General features: G+C 43.2%; 1 protein-coding gene across 2 annotated transcripts in view; it reads left to right on the forward strand.

Moving 5' to 3' along the window:
* Ndufaf5 (NADH:ubiquinone oxidoreductase complex assembly factor 5) overlaps positions 1 to 7,084 on the forward strand; it is a 29,883-nt gene extending 22,799 nt beyond the window's left edge. For both annotated transcript variants that reach the window (XM_051144740.1, XM_051144742.1), the window contains 3 exons: positions 6,298 to 6,381; positions 6,707 to 6,789; positions 6,949 to 7,084. In XM_051144740.1, coding sequence (XP_051000697.1) covers positions 6,298 to 6,381; positions 6,707 to 6,789; positions 6,949 to 7,035 — 254 coding nt within the window. In that variant the 3' untranslated portion in view covers positions 7,036 to 7,084. The remainder of the gene's footprint in view (positions 1 to 6,297; positions 6,382 to 6,706; positions 6,790 to 6,948) is intronic.
* Positions 7,085 to 11,055: the final 3,971 nt, after the last annotated feature.

Consider the following 11,055-nt stretch of genomic DNA (forward strand, 5'->3'; position numbering starts at 1 on the left):
TAGACAGTTTTGATGGCTGGAGGAGTTGAAGTTGGTGTCTGTGATACAGAATTATGCTTACCTAGGGAAGCCTTCATGTGGTTCTGAAAACTTCTAATATCTTTTGAAATAATAAAATTTATAAAATTGTTTGCCTATTCTTTTATTTACAGATGTATGGGTTTCTTTGATTTTGTTTTCAAGACAGGGTTTCTCTGTTTAGCCCTAGCTATTCTTTACTTACTTTGTACCAGCTTGGCCTCAAACTCACAGAGATTCACCTGCCTCTGTTTCCCCAAGTGCTGGGATTACAGGCATGTGGCACCATGCCCAGCTCAAATTTATGGTTTTTATAAACATTTTTGCACCTGCTTTTTTGTTTGTTTGTTTTTTAAGACAGGGTGTCTCTGTGTAGCCTTGGCTGTCCTGGACTTGCTTTGTAGACCAGGCTGGCCTTGAACTCACAGCGATCTGCCTGCCTCTGCCTCCTGAGTGCTGGCATTAAAGGTGTGCACCACCATACCCGGCTTGCACCTGCTTTTTTAAGTAGCCCTCTTGATAACTGCTTTTTTGTTAAGTGAGAGATATTAGGGCTAAAGAGAACACTTGAATCTGAGTGGCAGGATTAGGTGTTAAACTTGGCTACCCTGGCTTCTTAGCTGACCTCATTGCTTCTTGTTGCAGCCTGTTGGTTCCATGGTTCTGGCCTCTTTGCTTCTCTTAGCTACCTATTTGTCACAAGGCGCATCTCACGTGGTTAGCACTCTTCTGAGTTGACGTTACACTGCCATATTAACACGGAGGAATACACAGAGCCAAACACCTGTCATCCTGGTCCCTTTCCGTCATGAAAAATAGGATTGGTAGGCTATAGGTACATGCTCAAGATGATAAAGATAATAAACCACAGCAGCCATTTTTTGAACACTTCCCCAAGACTAAACGCACTGATAGAATCATGGGACTCCTTGTTTTTAATAGCTGAGTAGTATTCCACAGTGTAAATGAACCACAGTTTCTTTATCCACTCTTCTACTGAGGGACACTTAGGCTGTTTCCATGTTCTGGATATTATGAATAAGGCTGCTATGAACATGGTTGAGCATATGTCCCTGTTGTGTGCTGGAGCATCTTCTGGGTATATTCCAAGGAGTGGAATAGCTGGGTCTTGAGGAAGCCCTATTCCCAGTTTTCTGTGGTAGCACCAGATAGCTTTCCAAAGTGGCTGCACTAGACTGCATTCCCACCAGCAATGAAGGAGTGTTCCTCTCTCCCAACATCCTCGCCAGCATGTGGTGTGGCTTGAATTTGGGAAGAGGAATAGGGTGAAAGTGGGAGGGAGGGAGGAATCAGAGGAGGCACGGGATGGGATAGCAAGTGAGATGTAATATGAATGATTTTATTTTTTAATAAAAAAAAGAATTTCATTATTATAAAAAAAATTTAAAAATTCAGGGTATATACCATTAGAAATTTTCTTTTATAAAAACTACTTTAAATGCATAATTTAATAATGTGTGCTTATAATACCCAGCCCACAAGGAAAACGATAGATTTTGTGCATTTGTTTGTTTGTTTCTTGTTTGTGTGTAAATAAACAGATCCCAAGGGGGGAGGGGGGAAGAATCATGGGACCCTTTTATCCAAAAGCTTGAGACGTGGTAATGAACTCATTATTTCTCATTTAGGCTCCAATGATAAATCTTCAAGTACAGTGTTTATTTTGTACTCATCTGTAATAAATGCTGTGCTCATGATTCATTTCAAGAAAGAAAATAGAGACAAGAAATTAGACCTATCAGTTGGAAAAGGTTACTGCCCACAGATTTAAAAATACAGTAATTACTCTGTGCAGAGTTCTCTGAGGCTTTTATTTTTTCTTTCTATGTGTGGGTGCTTCCCCCACCCCTTGAGTGCTTGCCGTGTGTGTGTGTGTGTGTGTGTGTGTGTGTGTGTGTGTGTGTGTGTGTGTGTGTGTGTGTATGTGTGTGTGTGTGTGTCTAGGGATCAAAAGAACCCCTAGCCTTGCACATAGAAGGCAAGTGTCTACATTTCTAGCCTCTGATTTTTTGAGACAGGGTATAATAATGCACCTCAGGTTAGCCTTGATCTTGCTTTGGCTTGTAGGCTGACCTCACTGAGTCTGCCTTCCTCTACCTCCTGAGTGCTGGGCTTATAGGTATATATCATTGTGTCTGGCTTTGTTTTTCTAATACCTTGATTTACAGATAAGCACATCAAAGGTATAAATACCTTGTTTGCAGTTATTTTAATCCACAGTCTGATACTATATACTAAATATAGATGCATCTTTCAAACAGTGAAATTAGCCTTTTGTTCAGTTAAGTATTATAAACTTAATGCTATAGCTGCTTGTATTTTTAAAAAAATAATTTATTTCTTTGAGAATGTCATACACTATGCTTGATAATATTCACTCTTCTCAAACTCTTTTAAGATCCACTTGCCTTATTGTCTTACCCAGCTTTGTATCCCTGTCTCCCCTCCCCCACCATGGCCAATTTGTGCTGCTTGGATCTGTGGTCCTTGGCTGGACTTATCAATGGCTACACTCTTGGGGGAAAACTGACCCTTTCTCTCCCAGCAGCTAGCAGTGGCTCATAGCTCCTCAGGTAGGGGTGGAGCATTATGTCCAGCTCTGCTGTCCACAGTAGGACTTGACCTGGCTTAGGCTTGTCGGGTGTTGTACGTGCTGCCACACTGGCTCATATGGGCTATATCCAGAAGACACTATTTCCTCCTTATCATCCACTGCCAGGCTCTTTCGTTCTTTCTGATGATCCCTGAGCCTTTGGTGAAGGGGGCTCGGTGTATGTGTCCCATTTAAAACTGATCACTCTGCAGCCTCTAATTCTCTGCACCATGGCAGCTGTGGGTCTCTGTGTTGATCATCATCTACTGCAAGCAGAAGCTTCAGTGTTGAGGATTGAGAGGTACATTACTCTGAAGGGGAGGTCTGGGAGAGGAAGGCGAGTGTGGAACACACGATGTCCTCGTTACAACTTTATTGCTGTGAAGACGCACATGACCAAGGTGGTTGTTATAAAAGAAAGCATTTAATTGGAGATTTCAGAGGCTTAGTCCATTATCATCATATCATGATGGGGAGCTTGGATGCAGGCAGACTGGCAGCCTGCGTGAGGCTGGGAGCTTACGTCTTGATCTATTAGCAGGCAGGCAGGGAAAGAGGCACTAGACTTGGCATGGGCTTTTGAAACCTCAAAGTCCACCCCAAATGACACACCCACTCCAACAAGGCCCTTCCTCCCAACCCGTCCCTCACAGTTCTACTAACTGGTAAGGAAGCACTCAGACATGACCCTGGGAACCATTCTCTTCAAACTGTCACACATGGCCTTCAGGCAGGTCACCGCCTGTATTTTTAACTACCTTCTAGGATAAGTTTTAGAACCTTTCTGGTCCCCCAGGTACCTCAGCCCCTTCCCAGTTGGTAATGCTGGGCCCCTGGGGTTTTAGATTGGTCTTACAGTTTGAGGAACTTTTCCTAATGCTTACCCTTTAGAGGGATCTCTTATCTCTACTGTGAGGCTTTTTACAGAAATCACATATCTCTGATGTGTCTTATCTATAGGTAGATTAAGAAGAATTACATAAAGATAACTTGCAAAAATGCTATTTGACAAACTAGAAAAAGCATTAACTGCTGTATTTTATATTTATTCACTTACTATTTATCGACTACGTTCCAACTTCTTAGCTAGTGGTATAGATACTTAGTTTCTGATCTCAAGTTGCTAATATTGTAGATTAAAGAATTCCCAAGATAGACAAACTTCAGCTGTAAAATGAGAGAAACACAAGGGATCTGGCCCTAGGATGTCAGGAGTCTTTTTCAGAAAAGTCTGGACCTAAGCTAAAGGGAGCTGTCCAGGACGATGAAGGGCAGGGAGAGTCTGGAGGCGTGGCAGAGATCAGGTGTCTGAGATCACAGGGCCCAGGGATATAAAAGTTACATATATCCTACTCCATGTCAGGGCAGCTATGATAATGTTGTGTAAGTGTTTACAATAGGCAGATGATAGGGAATGAGTCTACATTTTCTCAGATGAGCTTTTTATTGTTTGTCTTGGAAGTATTTTCCACAGACATAAGTCAGACTTGAGTGTGTTAGAAAGCACATTGTTTGCCTGCTTGTAAGGCATGGTTTACAGGAAGGTAAGATGGGACCAGCATGGTCAGTCTGTCCTGGTATAAGAGGAAACTGAGGTACAGAGAGGAACTTGTCTAGGTTGTAGTTAGTGGAGGCAAGCAGCTTAAGTCACGTCCTAAAGTCTCCACTATTTACCCATTGGGAAAAATCCGAGGGCAAAGGGAGGTGGAGGACCTTGGGTGCTTGCAGGGGTGCTGCTGTGCCAACGGAAAGGGGGCAGTCCCTCGTTGGCTTTTGTACTCTGTATCTCTGTTGTGTTTGTTTTCAGAATGGCTGGGGTGTATCTCATTATAGCTGCCATTATTATTAATTCACAGAAAAAAAGTCCAGAATACTGACCTAATTTTACAAACAAGTTTCATATCAGCTGATGAATACATGAGAAATTTTCACGGCTCTCACAGTGGTTTTAAGGTAAGTTCAGTTTTTTGTTTTTTGTTCTTTTTGCTTTTTGAAGGCAATACTCAGCATTCTTTCAGTAATCCATAGTAAAGTTGAACTTAACCTTAAAAGCACTGTGAGAAAGCCAGGCAGTGGTGGCACACACCTTTAATCCCAGCACTCAGGAGGCAGAGGCAGGTGGATCTCTGTGAGTTTGAGGTCAGCCTGGTTTACAGAGCTAGTTCCAGAACAGCTAAGGCTACACAGAGAAACCCTTTCTTTTGAAAACAGAAAACAGAGTACCATTACTTACTGAAGCAGTGCCCTTATCAGCCAGAAGAGGGCGTCAGAGCTGAGGCTGGAATTACAGGCTGTTGGGTGGGTACTACCTACTGTGTTTTAGGAACCAAATTCAGGTTCTTAAGAAAAGCAATGTGTGCACTTAGCTGAGGCCTCTCTCCAGCCTCCTTTTTGACTGTTTTAATAAAACCAGTGAGATAACATTTAAATTTTTATTTAAATAAAAATATAAAAATAGATTACTATTTTTAAACTATTGAATAAAATGATCATTTCTTGACTAGTAAAAGTAATAGACACTTGCTCATGTCGTAAATTTTAATATTAAGAATAATTACATTTTAAAAATCCCTTTTTTTGTAGAATGATCTTAAACATGGCCTTTTCAAATAATTTAAAATGTATATATAAAGATATATAACATTAATTTTATATTACATTAGGTTTTTTTGGCACTACTAGGAATTGAACCGAGGCCTGTGTGTATGTGTGTGTGTGTGTGAGAGAGAGAGAGACAGGGAGAGAGACAGACAGAGACAGAGAGAGACAGAGAGATGCTTGTGTGTGCAGTCTCCATATGTGTACAGAGGTCATTGTCAGTCTTGTCTTCTGTTCTTCTCTCTTTTTTCTCTCTCACTGAACCTGGAGCCCGGAGCCCACTAATTTGCTAAACTAGCTGCCCTCAGGATTCTCTTGTCTCCCTGTCCAGCACTGGGACTGCAGGCAGATGCCACCGCCCCTGGCTTTCATGAATGTGCTGGAGCTCAGTACAGCAGGCACTTTACGTGCTAATACTTATCCCCAGCCTCTTGAACGCATACCACCTAGCAAACACTGCACCACCTAGCTACCTAGCTCTACAGTAGTAATTATCAGTAAGCATCCTCTTCTTACCTACTTAAAGAAAAAGGTCTGAAGATTAACTCTAGAATACTAAGAAAAATGCCTCTGCGGGAAAATGCACATAAGTTTTAAATCTAGTGTTAGTAAAATATTGCAAAAATTGAAGGCATGGTTTTAGTTATATCTAAAGAGTCCCACAACCCTCACCCAAGTTTTGCGCTTATAATTATATATGCTGCTTAGAAGGAAGGAGGTACTCTCACAGTGTCCTGTCTCACAGAGCATATGAAGGGGTGTAAAATGTGGTTTTCTTCGAAAGGCACTTGCCAGTGCCTGCAACCCGTCTGAACTGGCTTACTATAGCCTGTGGCTGTTGTGGGAAGCATCCTGGGGCTTCCAGCCTGAGAATTAACTTTCTTACCTGACTTAATAATGAAGAGGATTCAAACAGTCTTGTTCCAGTCAGCAAGCAGCCTAGCTACGCTCTGAAAGTGGGTGAGACTGAGGATAGATGCGCTGTCGGGCAAGATGTATCATGTCTTGATACTGAGCTGCCCGGGGATTTGCAGTGTTTTCCTAAACTGCCTGTAGTCTATATTTAGGTATGGGAGAGAGCAACTGCTCTTGGAACAGAAAAGCCCTGCTGCACCGAGATACGATGCTGGCAGCTGCAGCGGTTTACAAAGGTGAGTTGCCCACTCTTTCTACCTATAATCATGGAGGGGTTTGTGCTGTGTGGGGTTTATTCTTCTTGTAAGGTACTGTCCATGGTTTGTTTGTTTGTTTGTTTGTTTTTCCCTCAAAACACAGATCCTATAGCTCTGTATCTGTTTCTGAACAGCTCTTGTTTCCATAGTGTCAGCTTCTCTGTTACAGACTTCTGGGTGAGACACTCTCAGCCTGTAGCCATCCTAGTACCCATTTCTCTTTGAAGTCGGTGTTTATTGGTGAGCAGATGGATACTTTGTCTCACCTGACTGTTCCAGACGTTACCCATGCGTGTCTTTGTAGGAATGTACGGCAATGAGGATGGTTCCGTGCCTGCCACGTTCCACGTCTACCACATGATAGGGTGGAAGTACCACGACTCGCAGGTAATGCTTTAAGGTGATGCTTTTCTCTGAGGGTTTGTGTCTCTGTTTGCTTTCCTTTGTTGATTGACTTAGGGTATATTTTATTCTGCATAACATGACTAGGGTTACTCTGAACTTGCCTTTCCTATGTCTAATATCTTCCATTTTTATTGTTTTCAGGCAAGGCCAGCTGAAAGAGGTTCTGCAACTGTGTCATTTGGAGAGCTAGCAAAACTAAACGATGTCATGTCGCAGGAAAAAAAATAAAAAATATTTTATCCAATTATAATGTATTCCTGAATTTTCATCAGAAATGAGTAACTTTCACATCTAAATTATTACAGTTTGAAGCAAGAAGCAACCCATTAAGCTATTTACTAGCAACCTAATACTAATCCAGGCTTAGTAAGTATTCCAAGTTCTCATTGTCTCTATTTATGTAAGGATGCCATTGCATAGTGATTTGGGTATCTTTGCAGATTCAGCCTGAAAGCAAAGAAAATGTTTTTGTTTGGGGTGGGGGAACCTAGAAATAAGTGTTCGTGTGTGAATACAAGATTGGATGGGAAGACACTGCTCATACTAGCAATGCCAGCTTTCTTCCTTATGGCCTTTTGTCGTCTCTATGGGAGCATCAGGGCCCTGAAGATGAGAGGAGGGACAAATAGCTAGATCCTTGAGAGTTCTCGTGCAATACAGTGAAAACACTTTCCGTAATAACTGCTGTAGACATTATTTGGTGTACTTTTTTTGCTTGTTTTTGGAGACAGGTCTCACTAGGTAGCCTTGATTGGCCTGGAGCTCACTGTGAGGACTAGGCTGGACTCAAAGTCACAAGGAGCCTTAGTGCTGGGATTACAGACATGCCTGTTCCCTGGCACACCTAGCTACTTGTCACACGCTTGACTTGTCTAGATGACCAGGAGATCATGCACATTCTCCAGAGCTACTGTGTAGCTTCACTTGAGCATCTGTCTTTTCCAGATGTAGCGTCCTTTTCCTCGGTTTCTTATTTTTGTTGTTTTGATGTTCTTTTTAAGATTTTATTTTATGTGCGTGAGCATTTTGCCTGCGTGTTCGCACCATGTACATGTTTGGTACCTGTGGAGACGGGAAGAGGGCATTGGATCTCCTGGAAAAACATCCTGCTTTCTTACACCTAAGTGGTAAACATCCTGCCCTCTTCTCCATCCCACACTTGGGATCAAAACAGAAACAGGTTTATCTCTCCTTCACCTGCCTTTGGAGTAAAAATCATCAACTTTAATAGTTCCTCATTGGGCTTCAAGTGCCAAGCACCAACCGACTCCTGTTTTTTTTTTTTTTTTTTAATCTCTCATATATTACATCCTGACTGCAGTTTCCCCTCCCCTCAACCTCAGTTTCTCACCCCTCTCCCCCCGCCACACACACTCCTCTTTACTTCAGATCCACCTCTTTCCCCCTCCCCTCAGAAAAAAGCAGGCCTCCCAGGGCCACAATAAGACCAGGTGCATATCATCACATCAAGGCTGGACAAGGCAACCCAGTAGGAGAAAAGGCAGAAGAGTCAGGGACGCTCTACTCCCACTGTTAGGAGTCTCACAAGAACACCTAGCTACACAACCATACCATGTATGCAAAGGACCTGGGTCAGCTCCACACAGGGTCCCTGGTCTCTGTGAGCCCACTTGAGTTCCAGTCAGTTGGTTCTGTCGGCCATGTCCTTGACCCCTCTGGCTCCTCCAATTCTTCCTCCCCCTCCACAGGACTCCCTGGAGCACTACCTAAGGCTTGCCTGTGGGGCCCTGCATCTGCTCCTGTCATTGCTGCATGAAGTCTCTGGTCTCTGACGATGATTATGCTGGGCTCAGGTCCCAGCATGTCCTGCAGGCGTGACAAACTGTAGGTCGGAGGTTTTGCAGGATTGGTGGACAAACTGTAGGTCGGAGGTTTGGGGGGATGGGTGTCCCAGTCACTCCACTTGAGGCCTTGCTTGGTTTCAGAGGATGGCCAGTTCAGGCTCAGTGTCCCCCTTTACTAGGAGTCTTCGCTAGTGTCACCCTCATAAGTTCCATGGAGTTTCCATTACACTAGGTTTCTACCTAGCCCCGGAAATACCCTCCAATTCCAGTTGTCTCTCCTAGCATTCTCTCCACCCGCAGCCGTCACCCAGCCCTCCTGTTCCCATCTCCACCCACCCCAGTCCTTCTATGAAATCTGTTCCATTTTCCCTTCTCGGGGACCGCTGCATCCCCCTTCAGCCCTCCTTGTTACTTAGCCTCTCTGGGTCTGCGGACTGTAGCACCATTACCCTTTACTGTACAGCTGACGGCCACTTGGAAGTGAGTACATGCAGTGTCTGTCTTTCTGGGTTTGGGTTACCTCAGGAAGAGTTTGCATTCTAGTTCTGTTCATTTGTCATATGTCGTTTTTCATTTTTAACAGTTGAGACTCCCTGTTCTAGTACTTCAGTGTGTGGACACCGTGACGTCTGTCGGCTGCTGGACTGTGGATTGTTGGGTTATCTCCTGGGTCTTCCTCGTATTCTAGGATGTTGGTTTGGAGAATTCCAGAGGTGGATACAATAGCTATATGTGCATGCAAATTGAAGAAAACATAAAGACAATTGCTTTATAGGAGGAATCGCTTTAGGATTTATTAATTGAAACTACCTGGATACATGAAGCTTGTAGTATGCAGCAGGAAGCAACGATGAGGTAAACATTTTCAAAGGTTTGGTTTTGTGTGTGTACGGGTGTTTTGCCTGCATGTGGGCACGTAGGCTACATTCTGGCAGTGCCTCCAGAGGCCAGGACACAGCATGGGATTCCCTGGAGCTGGCATTACAGGTGGGGGCAACACTCCCTACACAGGAGCTGGAACAGAGCCTCGGTTCTCTGCGAGTCACGTCACCAGGCCCTGAAGGCCTTTAATAAACATTTCTATTTTTTAGTTCCCTTTCATAACATTTCTTATCCACTAGGTGGAAACAGTGATAATAAGGACACGTGTTACCGTTTTTACTCTAATTATCAAGTTCTTAGGGAGGGATAGAATTCTAAGTATTGTTTTACCTTGGATTGACTTCTGTCTAGGAAAGAAAAAAATGGGAGTATACATCTGGTGGGAGTGCAGGGTATTTGGTGTGTGAAAGAGAAAAAAGGAAGGAAGGAGAAGAAAATAGTGCAGTGAGCCTGGTGCGTTGTGACAAGGGAACAGCAAATGCTCTTGCTAGCTGGTGATTGTAAATCTCTGCACATGTTCTCTGATACATTTCCCTTGAGGGCATGGAGCTCCAGTTTCCTTTGTGACAACCTGAAATCTAGGAGACCAAAAAATAGAATATAAACATCAGAAGGTATTAAAAGGCATTGCTTTACTCTGTCCCTCTCTTCGATCACTCACTTTACAGAGCCAGCTGTGGAATTTTGAGGCTATTCAGGCAGTTCCATGGAGAGGATTTAGGCCTCAGAAACATGGGGTGCCTGCCAACCACTGTGTGAGGGAACCATCCTGCAAGCACGTCATCCAGTACCAGGACGTCTTAGATGACTGCACTCCTTGCTGACGTTGATGACAGCCTCATGAGACTCTGAGTTAGAAATACCCAGAAGAGCCACAGAGTCTGGGATCATAAATGCTTGTCGTTTAAGCACTGTGCTTTATGATAATCCTTATAAAGCAGTAACTAATAAACCCTTCTGGGAAGAGTTGGGTTCTTAGGGTAACTTTGCATCTAAAAACATGCGGTTTATTTAAAATTAGATAAAGGTCATCTGAAGTGCAGTATTGCATTTATTCTCAGAGATCGTACAGCCTGGGATAATTTTGCCTGGAGCTTTAATTCCATGGTATCTCAAAAAACAAGCCTTGATTCAAATTTCATTTCCTAGGAGTATTCAGGCTAATTTTCTGTAAGTGTGATTGGGGCTGTTTCCAAAGTGAAAGCAGAGATTTTGTGAAAACTGACCTTGAAAATCCAGTGAGCCACACATGCTTTCATGGGTTCCTTGTTGGTTCCCTTTTGATTGGTTGGCGAGTTGCTGACAGCTCAGTATCAGATGATGACAGTGGCACACCACACTTACGCTCTTAAATGAACAGACTGTATGGAAATAGTAGGGGCTTTTTGTTTTTAATTAACAAAATTAAACATAATATAAAACAAAAACCATATGGGTTTTTAAAAACCCAGGTTTGATGATGCTTTGCATGCCTGCCCCACCCATATTTTATTTTTGTAGTTATGCGTGTAAGTATGTAAGTATATGCACAAGTGCAGAATCCTGCAGAGCCCAGAAGACG

Source organism: Acomys russatus, chromosome 4, assembly GCF_903995435.1.
Source record: "Acomys russatus chromosome 4, mAcoRus1.1, whole genome shotgun sequence".
Classification (NCBI taxonomy): domain Eukaryota; kingdom Metazoa; phylum Chordata; class Mammalia; order Rodentia; family Muridae; genus Acomys; species Acomys russatus.